Raw genomic sequence first — 23,194 nt, 5'->3', positions numbered from 1 at the left:
TCCGCAGGCCGACGCTCTATCCACTGAGCCAAACCGGTTTTGGCAAACACCTTTTAATTGAGATTCTATTTTATCTCATTCTTGGCTATCTGTGATCACCATCCTTCATTTTCATTGGGAAAACACTGTTTTAAACTATATGTAGAGAAAACACTTTATGTAGCCATGGATTTGCTTAATATGATGGTAACAGCTAAAGTATTAATTACAAAGGTAAACATACCATACCTTTTAACTTTCATGGCATTTCACCCCTTTTCTCTCTATAGTGAGGGTCTTTCTCTTGGTATTCCTAGTGGCAATCCTGGTGGGTATCTAGTGAAAACCTGACTTAGTGCTCAGTAAATGTTTATGGTGGTCTATGTACACCAAAATAAGCTACTGTAGTGTGTAGGTTAAATAGCATCTCAGTGGCTCTGTGAAGCCCTGCCCATCTCTTCCATCCTTCCCCCAAGGAAGACTCCGTCACTTCTTTGTGTGCCCTGAGAGCGATATTTCCATCATTTGTCATAGGACTTAAAATATTTTAGAAGACATTAGTGTTTGTCTTTCCTAGACCTTATTTTCTTGAAGACTGGGCTGTATCTAAGTTTCTTTGTATGACAAGCCCAGGCAGCAGCATTTATTTGCTGATAAATTCATGTTTGTGCCTGAATAGAATGCAAGCTCAAGTACTCCCAGCAAATCATCTCTGAATTTCCTTGATCATAGTACTTTTTTAAACAAAGGACTGATTATTTTTCCCCTTTGGAAACTCAGATTATGGATAGTTTACTATTTATGAATATGTCTTAAATTTTGTCCTCTATTTTAAGTAAAAGTCTTCACTTTCATATTAAGTTGGAAGTTCATGAGGGAAGAATCCTATATAATCCTATATAATAAATAGGTAATATGCAAATTGACCATCACTCCAACACACAAGATGGCTGCCCCCATGTAGTCATAGATGGCTGCCCCCATGTGGACGCAAGATGGCGAGCAGGGGAGGGCAGTTGTGGGCAATCAAGCCAGCAGGGGAGGGCAGTTAGGAGGGATCAGGCCTGCAGGGGAGGGCAGTTAGGGGTGACTGGGCTGGCAGAGGAGGGCAGTTGGGGGAGACCCAGACCTGCAGGGGAGGACAGTTAGGGGCAATTGGGATGGCAAGGGAGGGAATTTAGGTGTGACCAGGCCAGCAGGGGAGGGCAGATGGGGGTGACCAGGCCTGCAGGGGAGCAGTTAGGGGCAACCAGGCCAGCAGGAGAGGGCAGTTAGGTGTTGATCAGGCTGACAGGGGAGTGGTTAGGGGGTGATCAGGCTGGCAGGCAGAAGTGGCTAGGGGCAATCAGGCAGGCAGGAAAGCGAGCGGTTGGAAGCCAGCAGTCCTGGATTGTGAAAGGGATGTCCCAAATTGGAGAGGGGCAGGCTGGGCTGAGGGACACCCCCCAATGCATGAATTTCATGCACTGGGCCTCTAGTTGGTTTATAATTTGTTTGAATTTCTTAGAGTGTGTAGAACCATACCTGATATGTAGAAGATAGCCGATATACATTTATTGGAATGTTTATAATTTAACAATTTTGAAAAAAATATTTGGTACCAAATTTCACTCTTACTTTCTAAGTGCTTTATGCCTTTAGAGCATCAGGATTCATTTTTGTTTAAATACTAGTGAGATATCTTTGCAGCCAAAGCAGAAAGAATTCAGAAATCCTCTTTTTAATAGACAATCCCATAGCTTCTTTATTTAGAAGATGCTTGGTAACAAATGGGCTTTGGAACAGGTGAGCTGTCACATTGATTCTCTGGAAATGTAGGTAGACCTTCAATGTTTCTCATATTGAAAAGCACACAACCCAAAGGCCAGCCATTGAATCCTACCTAGAGCATCATTGTCTATTCCCCTTCAGGACTCGAACTTTCCATTGTGAAAACAATTTCGTTTTCATTTCAAGGGTGATGGATCATGACTGGTGAAAGTGTGGTTATGCTGCCCTACTTCATGTGGAAGATTTTTTTTTCTTTAATTTTACTTTAAATCCTTGAGTCATTTATTCAGGCATTGAATATGGTGGAAGGGGTGTGAGTGTGCAAGCTGGCCATGGGTTTTTTCCTACCTGCATGAATTTAAAAACGGTCCTTAGCTGGATGGCTTTCAGTTTCCTCTTGTTAAATTTAGATAATGCTGCCTACCTCTTTGCTTGTTTTGAGTATTAAATGAGACAGTGTTTACACAGTGCCTATTATCTAATAAGTGTTATTTATGCTTTATTGCCCTGAGGCTGCCATCCTTTTCAATATCCAGTGAGGTAAATTATTATATACAGAAATCAAGATCATTGCCACATTCCAAAACTCCCTTAAAATGTAGATATTTGCAGGGCACAATAATATGTTTGGGCATTGATTCTGTATCTGCAATCACACCCTCAAACTAGAGCAATAGTGCAAATGAACCATGTGGCATTGACAGATTGAGGGTGAACTAAGAGGCTATGGGTTTGTTGGAATCTGCAGAGTAATAAGAAACACATGGGAAGTGACCTATGTTATCAGCAACAAGAAAGATAAACTGTATGATTTGAAAACAAGCCATGTTGGGGAAAGGTTATGGTAGCAACGAGGGAAGAATCATTCTGAAATTAAAATCTTCAAACTGGAATAAGCCGTAACTTAGTTATGTATTTAGACAGGGAAGAATTCTGTCATCTTCCTTCTTTCCAAAATCTCAGTGGTTGGATGAAAGTAATCAGCAAATATAAAGCCCATAGCAATGGATGGTCATTAACTGAGCTTCAAGATAAAGGTGCCTTCAGTGTCTGTGTCATGAGACTGTCTATCAGTAAGATTACTAATGTCAGGTTTCCTTCAGTCTGTCCTTGGAAACAGTTTAAAAATGGACATGAACTTACTGGATTTTTGCCCTAGAATGAATGGTCTGGAATGCATTTTGGTTGACATGACCACTGACAATATATTTGCTTTTCTTTAAGGCAGCAATTTTCAAACTTTTTCATCTCGTGCATACATGCATTCACTGCTAAAATTCTGTGGCACACCAAAAGTATATACTTTTTGCAAATCTGACAAAAATAGGTGTACTTTTGTTTCATTCACACCATATGGCTATCATATTGGCTGTTGTCATTTTTTTTATTTGGGAAAAGAGGTCAGTGCCTCTGACTCAATAGTCAGCTATTGCACGTTTTATAAATTCTTGTGGCATACCAGTTGAAAATCGCTGCTTTAAGGAATAAAGTTCTGAGAGTCCCAAGTAAAGACTTAAATTTTTGAAAATCACTCTGTGACAAATCAAATAAAAATACTGAGAAGCCAAGGAGCAATTTTAGATTAGACTTTTAAAGTCCAAATTTTAAGTAAATTTAAACAGTAGGAGCTATTTTATACATTTTTGTAAGTTCAGGATTTTTATGAAAAATCTCTGTTGTCACAAAGATAGAATCCTGCAGCACAGACCTATTCAGTCCTCAGGGAGTTCTCTTCATTCTGCATCTTTGATGAAAGCTGTAGACTTATGGAAATATATTTTGTGCATGACATTTAGGGGTAAACAGATGTTTTGATTCAATGGAATGAAAGTTGTGGCCTTCATTCGAAGTGAATTTGAATGACATAATGAAGATGTCCTTGAATGACATCATTCTGTTTTCTAAAGCAAGAAAATTAGAAGTTTAAAAGTATGCAGCATAATTCTACCAGCAAGGAGAAATAAGGAGGCTTGTACTTCTTTAATTTCAAAACCATCCAAAAGAACAAATTATATATATATATATGTGTGTGTGTGTGTGTGTATATATATCTTATAATATTGTAGTACATCTTCATTAACATAAATGCATTAATTTAAAATTTGATCATTGGGGAATTGGAAGTATGTGTATTATTTGCTAGGCGATTTAAATATAAAGAAGATTGGCTAACGATTTGGCTAGGAAGAAGCACAAAAGCAGTATTTACAGACATTCTTCATTAATTGATCCCTATTGCACTAAATTATGGTCTTCACTAGTAGGTGTCTGCAGTGCTTGAAATCACACAGAGAAATTGAGACTGGAGTTTGGAGCGGGGAGGAGATAAACTCCAACAGGACTGGGAATGGGTTATAAGAGGGTGGTGGGAGGCGCCTGGCATTGTACTTGACTATTGAAGTAATGTTAGTAAATGTGGAGGTTGAGTTTGGGGTTTAAGAGAAGTAAACCCAGACATTTGTTGGGCAATCGTAAAGATGAGGCATCTGAAAAACAGTCTTTTTGTATGATAGCTGAGGACCATGTACACACAAAATGATGAGCTTCAAGGTAAAGAATTGGGACAAGCCAGCCGTAGAGGATTTTGAGTGATTACACTTCATTTTGCAAGCAATAGGAAGTCTGGTGGCTATAAATAGGAAGTAATTTACTGGGGCAGGTAGAAACAGGAACATTAGTAAGCAGAATAATGATATCATAAAAACTTCTTGGAGAATGATGGCAATGGAACAAACATGAAAAGCTGAATATGAAAGCTGTTGTATCAGAAGGAATATGAGACTGGTTGAATGCAGGGCTGGGCCCACAGGGGAGTCAGGAATCATTTTTAAGTCGTATGCCCAGTGACTGGCTGAAAGGAGAAAAGCAGACACGCTATAATAAACAGAAATAAAAATACCAGGAGAATTAGTTTGAGGTCATAAGGTAAAACTGGTTTGGGTTTTAGCCTGTGGAGATAGCTATTCCACTGGGACCCCCAGAGGCCACTAACAGTACAGGGTGTAACTAGAAATGCATGACTCCATCTCAGAGGTCAAGGCCAGGGAGAGACCTGATAACCATTTACATTAACATTTTTGTTCAGCCTAAAAGGATTGATGAGGCTAAAGGAGAGAGTGAATAGAGGGATAAGAACTTGGGTGAGATGGTCATGGGATGCCTACTTTAATGTAGGAAAAATAGGACTTAGGTAAAGGTTGAGGAAAATAAATTTCTTCTGGTATATAAATATGAGTGAGGAGTGACAAAAATGCAGAATCATAGAAACCAAAGAGTTAGGATGGTTTCTGGTAGGAGGAGTAAACAGAATTGTGAAACACCACAGACAAGAGTCTATGGACCAATATAAACCATTCATATTGGCAGTGGGGAGATTAGCACACAATGAAAAAGAGCAGTTACAGGGGAAGGGGCTTGGTCCAGCTCTTCACACCCTCATATGGATTATGTTTCTATCCCATCACTCATTTTAATGAATAAGATTAGCTATAGCATAGTGTAGCTCTCACCCATCTCATGTTCTCATTTGGAAAATTGTTAAGTTTATTGGAAATCATCTCAGTGTCTTCAGTTATGGTTTAACTTTGTTTTATCCATAAGTTAGACTAAACTTTCCTACAATGGGGATGTTAGCAAGGTTTCACTGTATTAGGAAAGCTAGCATATTTTCCCTTCCAGTTGTCTATATGTAAATGATCTGGGTTTTCTGATATCTTTACTCCCTACCCATCCTTGACAATGAATTTATCCTTGAGAGACATCAAGGCATTAGACCAAATCATAGACCTGACTAAGAAATGCTCCTTGCACAGCTTAGGGCAGGCATGTGTCGACCCAGTGTGAGTATTCTGTGTGTAAATAGTGAGGTTTGCAAGGTGGTGAAGAGTGTCTGAGAACCCATCAGATCCAAGTTCAGGGATTGGCTGGTGAGTCTTGGCAAGTGAATTGCCACTGATGGCACTAGGATGAGGACATAACATTTAAAAGAAGGCTCTTTATGTCATTTCTCAAGACATGTGCTTAATAATTGGGCTAGTATTGGACTTCTGAAAATTGAATCAGTTTTAAATAAAATTTTAAATAAAATTTAAAACTTAGTTACAAGGACTGTGTGTTTAAAAAAGTAAAGGCAGTTAGACACTTACTCCTTTATATTGATAAATAAGTAGCTTACCAAACATATGCCCAATTTGTTTAATATCTAAAAATGTAATTTTTCAGAGGGAGTCTTAAGTGTTAGTAATGGGACAGGTGTGACTCTCCGTTTGACTTCAATCATAGCTAAAATAATTGCCACATATAAATCTGCTACATTTCTGGGGTTTAGTCACAAGTCTACTTAATGACAAATATTTATTTCATCAAACAGAGGGGAGAATAGAACCTTTCACTAAATATTTAGAGAGAAAAAATTTAAATCCCAGTAGCGGGATATGGAGATTGTTTAAATCTCTTTAAGGCTTTGGATTAGAAATGTCTGACATCAGGTATTTTCACCTGGAGCAGGTGTCATCAGAGGGCATGGAACCTCAGGGACAGTGGGGAGTTCTTGTTACTACAGAATGGGGGCAGGGGGTTGTCTTTATTTACCAGGGATACAAGTGGGTAGAAAGAAGGAAGCATGACTAAATTTGAATTCTCCACAGTTTAATATCAGGAACTAATCTTTATAATGCCACTTTTTCCCTTCTAATATCTTAGAGGGGGGGAAATGGATTCTGAACATAAGAATAATTTATCTATCAACATTACTTTATTAGTAATTAAAATCATAGTTATTAATGGTATATTAATTATAATTGTAATATTATTTTATTTTGTGTATCTCCTTTCAGTAGAAGGTAAAAATGATTACTTAGTTATTACTTTACTGTAATTATCAAGAAACTTTCTAACAGGCTCTATACTTTACATACATCATTGCTTGCAGTCCTCCTACAAAGAAAGTAGTAGAAGAAAATTGAAGTTCACTGCCGTTACCTTTCTTGTCCAAAACCGGCAGCTAGTAGAACTAGAATTTGAACTCTAGTCTGCCTTCAAAATCCAACTAAGATCTTTTACAAATAAATCCTGTCTCTGTAGAGCAGCATGAAAAGGAGAGGGGTTTTGTAACATATCAAACCAACTGTCAAATCCCAAACTGTCTTGTTTTCAGGCTGTCTAATCTAAGACTTAATCTGCTTTCTTATTTAATTTATTTTAATGTATTCTTTGTCATAAAAACTCTCAAGGAATAAAAATTCAGTGTTATATAAAAGATAAATTAAGAAATTATTTACTGCATTAAAGGCTCTTTGTCTTGTTAAAAAGCATTTCTTTATCCCCACTGAAGTATAGCTTTCCACTAAAAATTCAATTAATTTATCTTCTTAGCATTGGCTAGTCTAGATACTGTCCATATTACTACAGAAATTAAATAAAAGACAAGATACAATTTTGAACTTTAATGAATTTAAATCCAGTGATAACAAGAAGAAACAAAAATAGTACCAAAAGAAGTAATAATATAAGAGGCATACTGAAAATATATGTTGCTCTGGAGTTTGTGAAAACAAACAAAAAATGAGGAAACTCTCACCAGAATGGGACCTGAAGGAGAGGTGATGCTCATAAGAGAGATGATAGGCAGAATGGAAGGAACTCTATCTCCTGTCCATGGACCCAGGTGCACCTGGCGGGTACTCTCTTGCTTGACATATGAGGTACTTCCCATAAAGTGTTAAAGCAGAGTCTGGGAAGGGAGTAGGAGTCTTTATTTCCTTGAAAACCAGGGCAACTTGTTTCTATTTAATTGAGAGTCATTGATGGCTTTTGACCTGGCAAGTTGCATGTTAGATAGGTTGCTCTGGAACGGTGAATAGAATGGATCAGATGCCATAGACAGGAGACTCTTGAAATATTAACAGTGGGGATGGGAAGAGGGAATATATAGGAAAGACAATTCTGGAATAAAACGTGTAAGACATAGAAATTGAGAGATGAGGAAAAGGGAGAGCCTGAGTGTCCAAATGGACATTTTTAGAGCTAAGAGCCAAGAAGAGAAACCTGTGGGCAGGTAGGCAAGAGGATCTCATGAGGTCAGTTTTCAGGGACATATGCATTGTTTCAAAAACGGAAGTTACATCACACTTCTGAGTGGATGTTAACTGTATTTTTCTTGGCTAGCAGAGAATGAATGAATGAATGTATGTTAACCGAAGAGTTATATTATGCAAAGTCTATTTCGAGACCTGTGTTTATATCTATGAAATAGAGTCAATGATACTTTAATAGGAAATGATAAGGATCAATGGACCTTCGTGATGATGTCAATATAGCTAATGGCTTCAGACCATATTAAATCCTGGTAATAAAAAGCTATGGTGTGATAAACATTATTGCATTTCTAAACATTGGGTGGCACTTTATCCTTTTCACCTCTATTGAATAAGATGGATAGAATATTATTTTTCCTTCAAAATAGCTTCTATGTTAATGACAAAAATACAAACATGCATATAAAAGGGAGTATTTTTCAATGGGCTCCTGGTTACTCCCCATAAAAATGGAATTATTTTGGAAAGGAAAGGTAAACTAATAGTAAGTAGGCCACCAGCATTGTGTCTACAGTTTATTATATGCTAGGATCTGTAATTTGTATATATTATTTTATTTTATTTATAAATCTCTACACATTTGGTTCTATAATAATCTTCATTTTACAGAAGAGACAATTTAGTATTAGAGAATTTAAGTAACTTGTCTTCAAATTCGAATGCTGGTAAGAATTTCTGGTTGCAGACAGTTGCAGTGGGAATGATAAAGGGCAAATGGAAGAATCCACCTTATGTTTAGGTATTAAAACCAAACAGCCACAGTAACTGAGCATGAGATTGAGCAGATTCAGGTCCGGGAATTATCTAGGATGGCTCTAAGCTTTCTGACTTGTAAATCAGGTATAGAGTTGTTCTTTTCCTTGACAGAGGGGGCATGAGGAGTATATGTGGGAGGTGAGATGTTGAATTGGGGCCTGGGGATGCTGTTTAACCAGAGTGTGAGATAGGCAAGGGGGTAGGTTCAATAGGCTGCTGGTCATGAGGTTTAAAGGCAGCAGTGGATAGAGATAAAGCTTCTGGAGTCATCAGTTACAGGTGAACCATAGAAGACATGGATGGGTGTATGGTATTGCCCAAAGAGTCTGTGTGGAGTAGAAGGTAGAAGGCCCACTATGCCTGACACACAGGGGAGCAGCAGCCTTCTGGGGAGGCCAGGGACAGGAGCCCACAGAAGAGACTAAGAGTAGCCACAAGGTGGGAATCCTCAGTGCACACTCGATTTCACACTACAGCTCAGTGACATCACTTCCTTGTGAAATGGCTATTACACTACCTCTCGTTTACCCTTAGTATATTAAGGGGCACATTTTGCATATTTCCATTGGGGAAGGAAAAAAAAAAAGAAAGAGAAGGTTGCATTGAAAATGGCAGTGTTGCCGAAACCGGTTTGGTTCAGTGGATAGAGCGTTGGCCTGCAGACTGAAAGGTCCCAGGTTCGATTCCAGTCAAGGGCATGTACCTGGGTTGCGGGCACATCCCCAGTGGGAGATGTGCAGGAGGCAGCTGATCGATGTTTCTCTCCCATCGATGTTTCTAACTATCTATCTCTCTCCCTTTCTCTCTGTAAAAAATCAATAAAATATATTTTAAAAAAAAAAGAAAGAAAAGAAAATGGCAGTGTATGATGCATGATTGACATGGATATTTGTATGCTTGTCCCTAAATGTGTAGATACGTTTTAATGAAAAGACTGGTAAAATCTTTAAAATGATAAACATTTACCTTTGACCTGATCTTGGGGGGCGTGTGGAGATAAGGGGAGAGAGTGCTTTTTATAGTTCTTTCTTATATTACTACTTTTATTCCAGGAGCCATTCATAATTAGGGATGGTAGAAACTTGATAGATTTATGCAAATGTATGCCTTATCAAAAGTGGCTCAAGTAATCTAAGTGGGAGAATTAATGTTAAATAAAAATATCTCGGTAAAAAGAAATTTCTATACATTTTATGCAACTAAACTTCCAAAAGAGGACACATATGACCAGGACAAAGTGACTCATGTCTTTTCAGACTTTTCATTATTAAAGAGATTTATCAGTACATTTGTTTCTTCATTGTTATAAGTATATACTGTCACAAGTATAAATAGTCTATTTATAATGTCAATATTCTTTGCAAGAATACAAACAAAAATTACATAATCATCTCTGAAGAATTTAGTTACAATAGATTAACCTGGAATAACCTGAAAGTTCCTGGTTTTCTCCCAATTTTAATGAAAGGTGAGATAAGAATATTTCAAAAGATAGTTAATAAACATAGATTCTAGTTTTAAATCTAGAGTAGAGTCTCTTCAATTATTTTTAGCCTCAGAAAAATGTTAGTTTTTCTATTTCAAACTAAAGAAGAATAAAGCATACATATTTGGACTACTGTGAAGCTAGGGACGATTCTTGAGTTTATATTTGACCTAATCTCCTAGGGATAAATTTGCAGTACTGGTATTTTTAGCACACCTTGTTTATTTTAATCTATGATTGGTAACTTGGTATATAACGTACTTCAAAACACCTTCAAAGAATCTTACCAAAAGCATTTTTTAAGTTGGGTCTTCTGGTTTTATATTTCTCCCTGGTTTATAGGGAGGGTGTTTTTTGGGGTCTTTACCAGATAAATGGGGTTATGGGTGTTTTTAAATTTATTTCTATAACACTTGATATCAAATAATTTTTGGAATTCTTTAATCACAATACCTTACTTTAGGAATATGTTAATTTTACTTAGATTTAAATTTGTCGCCATGGAAGGAGTTAGTTACCTTATTTCTAAAGCCAACACTTTGTTCTCTCACTCATTTATTAACCACAAATCAGTAATAACTTTTAGGGGGGGAGAGAATGATCTGGTTGCTGCCTGCATCTTAAAATCTGATTGTTTTATTCGTTGTAGGTTTTATTGGGATTTAATAATGCTTATAATGATGGTTGGCAATCTGGTCATCATACCCGTTGGAATCACATTCTTCACAGAACAAACAACAACACCGTGGATTATTTTCAACGTGGCCTCAGATACAGTTTTCCTCTTGGACCTGATCATGAATTTTAGGACTGGGACTGTCAATGAAGACAGCTCTGAAATTATCCTGGACCCTAAAGTGATCAAGATGAATTATTTAAAAAGCTGGTTTGTGGTGGACTTCATCTCATCAATCCCAGTGGATTATATCTTCCTCATTGTAGAAAAGGGAATGGATTCGGAAGTTTACAAGACGGCCAGGGCACTTCGCATCGTGAGGTTTACAAAAATTCTCAGTCTCTTGCGCTTATTACGACTTTCAAGATTAATTAGATACATACATCAGTGGGAAGAGGTAAGACATCTGTTTTACTTTTTAAAGTCACTATATGATCATATTGTTAATGACGGCTGTTTTAAAATGAACAACTGGTCTATATATGAGGTTTATGAAATTCAAGGAGAAAATTTTTATTTATTTATTTTTTGGTATGTAAGTGATATATGTGTATCTTCAAAAGATATGGTCAAATATTAGATTTGAATGAACTGAAAAGAAATTCGTGATTTTAAAACTATTGTTTTATATCAATTTAGTTTTTTCCTAATAATTGCACTTTAAGCAAAACAATTTCTATTCAAAACAATGCAACCCTTCCTTTCTCATGAATGGCTCTTTTTTTTTATCTGATATGAATACATCAAGGACAATATTTGACAAAGATGTGGAGGGTCTATTTGCTAATCTAGTTTTATCATTAGCTCTATGAGATAATCTGGTATATGGTTCCTCTAATATTGAAATTTCAAAGAATTTGTGTTTGAAGAAAACAGATTTTGGGGGTGTTTCCAAATTACATATGTAAAGAGTGATTTCAGCATTTTAATGTTGCTCTTTGTTATGCTTTGCATGTAATTATTTATGCTAGTTTCTCCTTATTAGTTCATTTCATAATACTGAAAGACAGCATACCCAGGAGGAAAATTAATACATAAAAAACTCAAATAACACAGTGGGTAAGTGCAGTCAATCTGGCCAGTATTTTGCTGACTAGGGGCAACTTTGTTCCCAGGCAGTCTGTGGACTGGAAAGGGCTCAGCAGTGGAGTTTCTGAGATCTGAGTGAATTGTTCCATCCTACACAAAGGAGTTCATGTCCCTACTTCCAGAGTCTGCGTATTAAACATCTTAACTTTCTTTTCCTTCTAAGTCTATCTTTGTAAATTATCACCTGAGTTTTACTGAAGGTTGAAAATGCTTTGAGAGTGTCTAAGTCTGCACTCAAGAAAACAATATACTTGTTATGGATTGTCACTGTACTCATAGCAGCAATTAATTTTAGCATTTTTAGGATGAATTGTGTTTTGGAATTTAGGTTTAAATGAGTCGGAAAATGGAACTTCTGTGAGCACCAGCTCTGCTTTCTTTGGGGCCACAGCCATGTTCTGTGTGTGCTTGTCAATGGCGTTTCAGTTCCTAGGATTTCAGGAAATGCCATGTGATCATGCACATTGCGTGAGACATTGCTGAAAAGGCTGAGAACGGATGGTTCCTAAAATATGGATATGGGTTATATTTAAAATCCAGTGAAGCACATTTGAGAGATTGAATTAATCTGTGTCTAGATAGTACATTCTATCTGAAATGCAATAAATGTTTGGTTCTCAAACTTTATTATACCAATTTGAAATTGATATCAGACCAAGATGATTATGGATAACAGCTAATGTTTATTGAGGAATTATTATATGTCAGGTAACATATTTGATTCTTTACTAGTAAATCTTCCCAGTGACTCCGGTAGCTTGCGCAGATTCATGGTAACAGGCGGGCCTGGGATCCTAACCTTGGCAGTTAAACTCCAGAAGCAATGCTCTTAACCCCCAAAACCTATAGCTTCTTGCTGTAACCTATGTGTACTCTTTTAATGTCAAATACCTTAATATCCAATGATTTTATGTATTGAATACAAATTGTAGATGACTAGCCCAACTGGTGTGGCTCAGTGGTTGAGCATTGACCTATGAACCAGGATGTCATGGTTCAATTCCTGGTCAGGGCACATGCCAGGGTAGCAGGCTGGATTGGTAGGGGGTGTGCAGGAAGCAGCCCATCAATGATTCTCTCTCATCATTGATGTTTCTATCTCTCTCTCTTCTTTCCTATCTGAAACCAATACAAATATATTTAAAACACACACACAAAATAATGTAGATGAATATTTACCTCTTAAAACATGGTTTCACAAAACAATATTAATGGCTAGCCTGTGTAATGAAGAGTCACTGAGACAAATAGTCAGTTAAAAATGCAGAGGACAGTGCGACTGCTTTTCAGCATCTTGTAGTTTTAACCCATTTACCCTAGAGAACAGCATCAGGAGGAACAGATGGTGGCCTATCGGATGAAATGGCAGGCCACATGGGCAGAGAGGACACTCCCTAAAAGGGATGTCCTCTGGCGCCTGGCAGCGGTCACAGGCACCTGGATGTGTGTACTGTGATGCGGTTTTATAGATGCCATGCTATGTATGACTCAGGCTCACGGCCACCGTGACTGAGAAATGCAATTTAATATGCACTTACAGGCATTTGGTAACCAAACACACCCCCACCAGAGCTGCGAGTTGGCAGGTTCTTTCATATAAATAAATGACCTTGATAATAAATGAACCGTAAGCTCGTTTAAGTGAAGAATGTTTCCTTGATTATATGATACCTTCCTATGATATCACACACATCATGGATATTTAATGTCTGTTAGTAATCCTGTTAAACAGGGAAGAGACAGTCATAATTGATCCAAAATGTAATATGAATTCATGACCTCGCCACCTACATGATTCAAACCAAAATCACAAAGGATCTTACATGGTTCCAGGCTGGCAAATCTCTACCTGACTTTGATAAATGCCACAAGGATGTGTTTACAAGTAGAAATACAACAAATAGTTTGGCAGCCGTTGCCCTGGGAGGGTTTAGAATAAGACTGCGCAGGAAGATGTGAGCTCACCCACATGTCTTTGAATTCTGGGTGTTTTAGTACCAAGCTGGCTGGTGCTAAATTCAGCAAATTTGGGGAAGTAATGTGTGAAGTCTGGAAACTGCTCTCGTTCTAACTGAATCATTTCCAAGGAACGCAGCTGCCTTCTATAGGGAACTGCTTTGGTCTTCAACGATACATGGTGTGTGTGTGTGTGTGTGTGTGTGTGTTTTCCGGTCTGAATTAGTTCATCTGAAAAACAACAAGAAGCGCCAAAGCCAGATAAATTAGAGAAATTGTGAATGAAATAGAGAAACGTAGTCCTTATGTTACTATCATGACTAAAGTTGAATGTTGTGGCTACTGTACAAGGAAAAAGCTGATTTGGCCAACAGATTTGTGAAACACGTGATGTTAAGAAGTCAGGAGGGACGTTTACATAAGACAATTATAAGATCAGTGGCTTTAAGATGCAAAAATAGAGCTCTCTCAGCGTGTTATTTTCAGTGTAAAGTTTCATGAAACTGCATGTATATCGTCAGGTGAGGTAAAAATCTGGAACAATTATTTCAATAAATTAGGCCAGAAAATGCCTCTTTCTCTCATCTCTAGAAAACTGAGGTGAATCTTTCTTGTAGTTTGGCTTTTTAAAATTCATTTCTTTCATTCAGTATTGTTTTTCTCATTCTATTTCAAGTAAAGTCAGTGACCTGTGGCAGAATGCTCTATTGTACCCTATCACAGGGGTGACCCATTCTCTGTGATCCTCCTGAAGGAAACATATGGTGAGGAAATCCTTGGAAATTAAATGGAATATTAACAAATGTTAGCTCTCAAAAGCCACTGAAGAGATAAAGGGAGATTAAGAGCTTAGTAAGTGGGAGATTATTCAGTTAGTGAAGGTGAAGGGTCCTAGGAACCTTGAATGCTGCCCGGCCCATTGGGTTGTATTTTGTTTTGTTTTTTATCGAAGTTGGATGATATTTGACATTATTAGGTATTGGGAATAGCAATTGAAAAGAAAAATACTATTCTGTAGAGGTTATCTATTTTTAGGATTTAATGCCATGGGCAATGAACAAAATAGTGTGGGACACGCATGATGCTTGTATCATAACTAAGCCTTTGGAACACATATCTATAACATTTGCTCTTTTATATATTATTCCTCATTTACTATTCCCTCAACCTTCCTTTTATAGATTTTTAGACCCATCACAATGAACTAAATCCATTCTGTGGCAAGAAGGAGGGCTTGTGGTTTCCATCTTGGTATACATCTATAGCAATTTCGGATGAGTAATGTGTCTAGGACATCACAATTCTCTTCAAGCAATCGATATTAGATTTTTATGTCAGCTGAGAGACAAATTGATAAACAGATGATGTTTAACAGCCGAGCGTTAATCAGAAAATTTATTCCACAGGGAGCTAATTCAGATTGCAGTTTCTGTCTTTGGTTAATTTTAACATTTTATTTGATTGATATTCGAAACGAACTCTTGCTGTGAATTGCCTATCTACAATTACACAACACATACTGTTAACTACTTTCATTTTTTAAGCATCCCAAGGCTTGCCATGAGCAAGCACGGTTGTTTCTCTAATGCTGTCCTCTGTGAGGGTGTAGAGAACTTCCCTGTTGCCTATCACATCAAATCTGTGTTTCTTTGCTGTGCCTTCAAGGCTCCTCAGCCAACCAGTCCCTGTCTCAACCATGTCACTTCCTATTTGCACCCAAGGACTCCTTTCTGATTTTTGTGTTGTTGTGTTTCTTTTGTTTACAGTGCTTCTTGCAGAGAATGGTTCTTTCTGTAATTTTGCATGTGCCACACCTCAGATTTAGAAAGCCTTTCTTTTTCCATTAAAAAGTAGACTTAAACTTATTTCCAGAAAACATTTTACATGGTCAGTCCCTCTACTGTGAGCAGTTCTACTGGTTCTGCTTGCATATGTTCTGCTGATTGCTTGGCTGCTGATGCTTGCTTAGATGCATGTTTCTTTTCTGTTGATGGACATAAACATCTATCGGGAAGAGTCAGTGTCAGCTTTTGCCATTGCATCTGCTTGTACACAGATACACAGTTCTAAACACAGTGGGTTATCAGAGCCTGCCTGTCCACCAACAGTCCTCCATGCACTAAATCCACTAAGTAATTGCAAGGGAATAGCCATTCTTCGCTCCCAAACATGGACTAAGTAGCTTCTGTTTGCAGATACTGCACATGAGAATACAAAGCATTCCGCAGCATGTATTGAAAAAGAAACAGACATAATCACAGATGGTGTGGTAAATGGTGGCATAAAGAAGGGAGTGATGCTGGCTGGTGTGGCTCAGTAGTTGAGCATCTATCCATGAACCAAGAAGTCATGGTTGGATTCCAGGGCAGGACATGTGCCAGGGTTGCGGGCTTGAGCCCCAGTGGGGGACGTGCAGGAGGCAGCCAATCAATAATTGTCTTTCATCCTTGATGCTTCTATCTCTCTCTCTCCCTCTCCCTTCCTCTCTGAAATCAATTATATATATTAAACTAGAGGCCCAGTGCATAAAAATTTGTGCACTGGCGGGGGAGGGGGGTGGGGGGGTGTCCCTCAGCCCCACTTGTGCCCTCTCACAGTCTGGTTCATTTACTTTTAATCTATATGTGTCTTTATATTTAAAGTGGGTTTTGTTTTTGATTCACCCTCATAATCTGTCTTTTAATTGGTGCATTTATGCCACTGACTTTCAGAGTGCTTACTGATAGAGTTACTACCATATCAGGCGGCTGCTGGGGCTTTTGGGGTGGGCCTGCCTTGCCACCCGGGACCCGCCGATGGGGTCCTAGTTGGCCAGCCTGCACTGGATGGTGGCACGCTGGCAGTTCGTGCTGTCCCGCCCTGCCTTCAGTATGCAAATTAGCCACCATCTTTGTTGGTGGTTAATTTGCATATTGTGCTGATTAGCCAATGGGAGGCGTAGCGAAGGTACGGTCAATTACCATGTTTGTCTATTATTAGATAGGATTATATACATAATATAATTACATAAAAGAATATATATACTTGGAGGGAATCAACAGAGCTTTCTTTGCACAAGAAGAGAGCTTCAGACATACTTGAATGAATTTCAAAGCTGGAATCTGGATTACCTAGCTTGGCAAAATGGGAGCAGAAGAGCACATTCCAGCAAGGCAGCCTAGCCCAGCAGTTCCCAGCCTCCAGAACCTAGGCAGTAAGGTGGTGCATTGGGAGGTGCAGACAGGAATTTTTGTTGATGGTAGCCTTACTCAGTAAGGTGTCCTTGAGGCAGTGCAGGCAGGGGATTTACTGGTACATTGAGAATGCAGCAGAATGAGGAGGGTTGGAGACCACTGGGGATGGAGCTAAGGATAAGTCAGGAGAGAGTTATCACTCACTTGTGTTTTTTATATATAGCTAGTGTCAAGCAGGATTCTTTTCTAGATATCTCTGCCATGTATTCTTGGCCTTGCAGTGTTTGTATAAAATGAAACATGAACAGGACATATGCAAAGTTTATTTTGTCAGCTTTATAATTTAAATATCAATTATATTTGACATTATTAAAATGATATTAATATAATTATATTATTGTCATACAATTATATTTGATATTTGTATTTCTAACCACCAAAACATGGTGGTGTGAATTGGATCATATACTAGAACTTAGTATTTATGTGTGTTTATTAAAATTGTGTCTTATATTTTCTATTTAATCTGGGTGAAAGTATTCAATGTGAGTGATTCATGACTAAAACTTAATAGAACAGTTGTGAAGTTTAAGTTAAATGAGATACATGGAAATTATTTGAAATACTTAAGTTGATGTGTGCCTTTGTGTAGAAATATAAGATCCTGATATAATCTTTCTCTGATTAGCCCACATACTGAAACTATCATTATGATGTGTGTGTGTGTGTGTGTGTGTGTGTGTGTGTGTGTGTGTGTAAATATTTTTGGTAGGCTAATATTGATTCTGCTAAAGACCACTAGATGTCCTCTATTGGTTATGTTACTTTAGTATTCTAAGATGCCAACACTGTCTTCTTTGAAATTATTCATTTATACTCCTTCATAATCTCCTAATTGCTTGGCTATCAATGTCTAGATAAAATAGATGACTACAGATGGTCACATAGGTAAAAATTATTATATCTATGATTTCTTCTCAGATGGAACGCAGTTTGTTAACTTCCTTCAGCAAAGAGTCATTTTTATTCTGAGAGAATTGTTTTCAGTAATATGTGTGCTTTTTAAGGTATTTTATCAGATACCCTGAAGTTGTAAGGTACAATGTGATGAGATCTATTTGGATATGAAATGTTAGGTTAAGACAATTAAGGAGAAATTGATAATATTGATAAATAATGTGTGGGTGTGGGTATGTATGTGTTAGAAGTAAGATATATAATTTTATGAATGTTCTTGGTCAGTGCCCTGAGGCAGATCTGTATAAGCCCAATGCTTTTCACATGGATATCTCATTTTAATGCCAAAGTAATCAGATCAAATTTAAAACGTTCATGTTACTGTTTCCAGATTAAAATATTAGACTTTCTTAATGCTTTGTGATCGGTCCAGTCTGTGTTCCTGTTTTGCATGTTTTGTATACTTCCATGGCTCTATATCGAAAACCCCAGACTTGCATCCCAAGTTTCAAAACGATGTAACCCCATGCCTCCAATATTCATGGTGATGATATCTCTAGAAAGATAGCTGTTGAGCTCCTCAAGCTCATTATGTTCTCTTTCTTCTCAGGAAATATTGGAAGTATTATAAATGCTATTTTGTATTTTTTTTCTACACGAAATATACCACATGAGGAATTGAAGCAACAAATGAATCAGGCAACATTTAGGACAAAATGCATTCAGCCTTACACTTAACTGAAGTGTCTGGGTAAATGTCTCAGATTTCCCCTTCATTGAGTTTGCAGATACAACATATATTATGACTACTGCCATTGTGGACTCATCTATGTGCTACTGGTGTACAAATTGGGAATCACACCAATTTGTGATGTGATTCTGGGGACTCATCTATGTGCTACTGGTGTACAAATTGGGAATGTCATTGGTTCATCAATATTGGACACACAATTTGTGATGTGATTCTGTTTTAAACCCTAATTCTGGTTCAACTGCCAGAATGTTTCATAATAAGCATGTGTTACTTTAATCTGTGGGGAATGACCTCAGTTGAACTGGTCACTTGGTTGGTCTTGTATACCACCTACAAACAAGACAGGTGTGATGAGACATGACATTACTGAAAGTGGTACAGTGCTGCCCAAGAATATTTTGTTGTTAGAAACAACGAGGTGATGTTAATTACATCTCTGAAGGAACTGTTGAGTCTACTTACCTAATCATTGGGCCGGGGGAAATGTGTGCTTATTTTGTCAGTTTCTAACAAATCAGTCTTTCATTTTAGTTAGATACAAGTCAAAAGTAGGTTTTATTTATTTGAAATATTTTGGGAAGCAAAATTAGGCTTGCATTATGTCAAAAGTAGTAGTTGATTCATATTTCATTGGGCAAAGCATAGTCATTGAAATATATCAGAAGTTGTCACAGAAAGTGTTTTATAAAACATTGTAATTGTTATGAAAATTCAAAGAATAAATCAAAGTGGATCCTTCATTTGCACTGGGTAATCACAGAGAAAGACCTACTTTGACTTCTCTTTTTGTCTTGCTGATGTCTGCACTTTAGATTTCTTATGAGAGGACTCCTGTCTTAAGTGTGAAAAGGAAATACATTTGGTTGGTTATATAATTCTGGTGGCTATTTTGAGTTAAGTCTGCCATTTAGGCCATTTTTTTTAAGAGAGTCAAAATCTTTTTTCTTATTACATCTTAAAGTGAAAGTAGACTTTGAGGAAGGATTCTGGAAACTAGTCCCAGGGTTCCATGCAATTTAAAGCAGTTGTGAAGTAAGCCAATAGCAGCTCTTCTAAGATCATCTTATTTGTCAGGAGTGGTTTCCTATAAAGATTGGTCATCAGTGGGAATGTTTGCAATGATGCTGATTATCTTAGTGTGCTGCCCCTTTTGTTCTTACTGTTGTGGTGATGAGTTGGGTGAACATATAAAATAAAGGAAATTCAGCTAAATTGGAGTGAAAGTCAGAAATACCTTCTGTGGACACTTTTCTCTCATTTTAAAAATGTGGATGATGGCTTTTACTTGGATTATATGGTTGCTTTAAAAATCAAAGAGAACATTCATTTATAGTGCTTTGTAAACTCTAAAATTAAAAGTCTAGAGGAGCATATTAATGTAAGCTGTAATTAGACAGTCAAATTATTTTACTGATTTTTTTCCAGAGAAGTTCTGGAAGAATGAAATCCTCATCTTCGTCCATATCCTGGGTCAGACCGGAGAGTAAAAGGTAGCAATGAGAGCTTTGAAATTTAGAATCCCAGAGCTGTAACTACCTACGAGGCTCTAACAATCCTGTTTGGAGAATCACTAACGTTGTGGAGGTTGCAGTTCAGTGAGAAGCAGTTCTGCCCTGTGAGAACGTGCTTGTCTCCATGACACTGAAGAGAAGGGCCGTAGATAGTTCTAACCTGGTGGAGGGTTACCGCCCTGATCCCCCTCAGCTAATGTTTGTTATAAAAGCAAAATAACTTTATAATGACTATAATTACCAACAATTGCTAGTACATTTATTAGGGAAGAGTTATTGAAAACCTTGTTGACTTAAGATATTGAAGGCTCCCATAAATTATTGACTTTAGAATAATATCAGAGCATGGCTGGATGGATTCCAAAAGAAGTATATGAGTGCACTTTCCTGACTTACATGGCCCAGGATGTGTACTGGACAATAAAGTCCTAAGTGACTGATGAGATTTCTGTTCTCAGGTGCGTTTCTTGGGAATTGTGACATTAACAACACCATTGGGGAATGATTCTCATATGTTCTATGGCTTTCTCCGATTCAAAAGTATCTGATAGGAACTTCAAATATAGTCTAAGCCATTACAGAGATAGCATCTTAGTAGGCTATTGGTTGACAGGCAGTGAAAGTAATTCTCAAATAGCTGAGAGGAAGTCTCTGTGCAAACGAGGTAGATAAATGAATACGGGTGTCCCAACTTGAGTGAGAGGTGCATTTGTATCAGAGAGGGGTCCCACCAGGATATGAGAAGTTCAGCTGGGCTGCAGAGGAGACGCAGGACACCAGCAAATGATAAAAAAATATTTCAGTTTTGCTGGAGACTTCCCTTCCCCTTCTGCCAAATCACCAGTATTTGCCTAATGTCGAAGATGAATGTTTCAATGTTTCAAAGTGTTGTTGCTGGGAATTTTATCAACTAAATCATCCCTCTCCCTTTCCATTTAGTTGAATTGTTATTTCAGATGTTCTAAGAATCTCCAGTGTCTTGAAATTAGTTCACTATATGGCTCCAGATGAAAGTTAGCAAAATGCTACTGTTTTTGAAATAATTCTAGTTAGTAGCACATTTCTTAAACATACAACTCTATATGTCCAGTAGCATTGCATATGTAATTATAGACTACTAGAAGCCCAGTGCATAAAACTTGTGTGTGTGTGTGGGGGGGGGGGCGGTTGTCCCTTAACCCGGCTTGGGCCCCCTTGCAATCTGGGACCCCTCAGGTAGGGTCCCTAGGCCTGGCCAGTGATCAGGGCCTATTGGGGCTTTCCTTCCCCCGGCTGCTGGCAGCTGACCCAGCCCCCGCCGCTGCCATTGCTTGCTATCTGTATGGCACTGCCCCCCATCCCCTGCCACCAGTCGCTTCCATCTGCGGGCAACAGGCGTGGGGTGCGATCGCTTGGCTGGCCTGGGACTCTCTCTGCAGGGCTATCGCTGGCCGGCCCGCACACCCCCCATAGTGTCGCTGGCCGGTGGCCTGGGCCTCCCTCTTTGGGGCGATCAATCGCGGAGACCCCCTATTGATCACCCCACAGAGGGTGGCCTGGGCCTCCTTCTGCGGGGCGATCATGGGCGATGGCGCCCCCGCCCCCCCACCACCAATTACATCGCACCCACCTTGGCTGGCCTGGCTCCAGTGCGTGTCATAGCGTAGTCGTCTGGAAGATCGTCCAGACGGTTATTCTACTGTTTGGTCGATTTGCATATTATGCTTTTATTATTATAGATTATAAATAAAAATAAGAGACTATGTAGTTAAATATTTTCCTGACTTCTCATTTGCAAATTTCATATATTTATATTATCTTCAAATATAGTATTTAATATATATTAATTGCCCACCTGCTAGATTCTGAGCACTGTCCTATATATAGGACTACAAAGATTAATAATTAATAACTACAGCTAAAAGGGATTTTGTATTCTAGTGGTGGAGTTAGAAAGGAAATCAACAATCACATAAGTTCCTCTAGTTTGGAAATCCTTGAATGGAAGATTTCCAGCATGATTCTCTGACGACATGTCAGCTCAGTTGGAAACAGCTCCACTGTCAGTTCATAAAGTCGGCTTGTGGAGCAGGACAGGGAGTGGTGTCCGAACCAGTTATTTCCCATCCTATCATTAGAGAGTGAAACAGAAAGGGCTATTTAATGCCATGCTTTCCTATAATGTGAACTTTGCTGAGTTTTACAAACAGAAAAATCAATTTCATTTAAAAATAATATTACTACTTCTTTGAGATTACAAAATGACTTCCTCGTGTTGGAATCTGAAAACTTTTCCTTTCTTTCCAGTCATCAGAATTGATGAATGATTCTTAAATGTTGAAAGTTTATTAGGAAGAAGAACAAGTATATTTAAATTTCATACACAGTATTACATACTCTATAACTAGTGAGAGAATTTAGCAAAAAAGGACCTAGATTTTGTCTCTCTTGCTCTCTCACTCTGCATGTAGTTTGGATGCTCTTGCATGAGACTCTGAACCAGAAAATGCATTATCACAGTTACTGAGTAGACAGTTCCTATCAGATAGCAAGCAACTGAGCTGCAGTTAGTGACATGAGTACCAACCGCGAATCGGTTATTCTGTACCACCTCCACTCAGGATGCTTGAATTTTCTTCACATTTGGCACTCATTACTCATTTTCCTTGTGCTTCCTGCTTCCAGTGACCTTTAACATGATAGCTGTGGCCATATCACTGAGGATTTCCTAGGATTCCTTGAGGAATCATATGTTGGTAGATTTCCCTCAAAAAAGGAAAATCTTTCCACCAGAAGCTCATCTCAAATGTCCTTCAATTTTAGGATTATTCTTTAATGTTACTTTTGTTGTTGTTGTTGCTCTTGTCCAGAGAATCACCAAGCACTGAAATTACCCCAATGAATCTCAGATTACATAACAATACCTATTCTTCAAAGAGGTGAGAGGTCAGATGCCCCCCACACACCTACCCCACCCAACTCTAATCACTGCCCTCAGGAAATCAACCCTTCT

The 23,194-nt window shown here is 38.2% G+C and overlaps 1 protein-coding gene across 1 annotated transcript in view; it reads left to right on the top strand.

Moving 5' to 3' along the window:
* HCN1 (hyperpolarization activated cyclic nucleotide gated potassium channel 1) overlaps positions 1-23,194 on the top strand; it is a gene marked incomplete at its 3' end in the record, with an annotated part of 302,392 nt that overhangs the window by 25,802 nt on the left and 253,396 nt on the right. Inside the window, exon 2 of the mRNA XM_005871057.2 lies at positions 10,736-11,159. Coding sequence (XP_005871119.2) covers positions 10,736-11,159 — 424 coding nt within the window. The remainder of the gene's footprint in view (positions 1-10,735; positions 11,160-23,194) is intronic.

Source organism: Myotis brandtii, unplaced genomic scaffold (genome assembly GCF_000412655.1).
Source record: "Myotis brandtii unplaced genomic scaffold, ASM41265v1 scaffold328, whole genome shotgun sequence".
NCBI lineage: Eukaryota > Metazoa > Chordata > Mammalia > Chiroptera > Vespertilionidae > Myotis > Myotis brandtii.
This window is presented reverse-complemented; position numbering and strand designations above follow the sequence as displayed.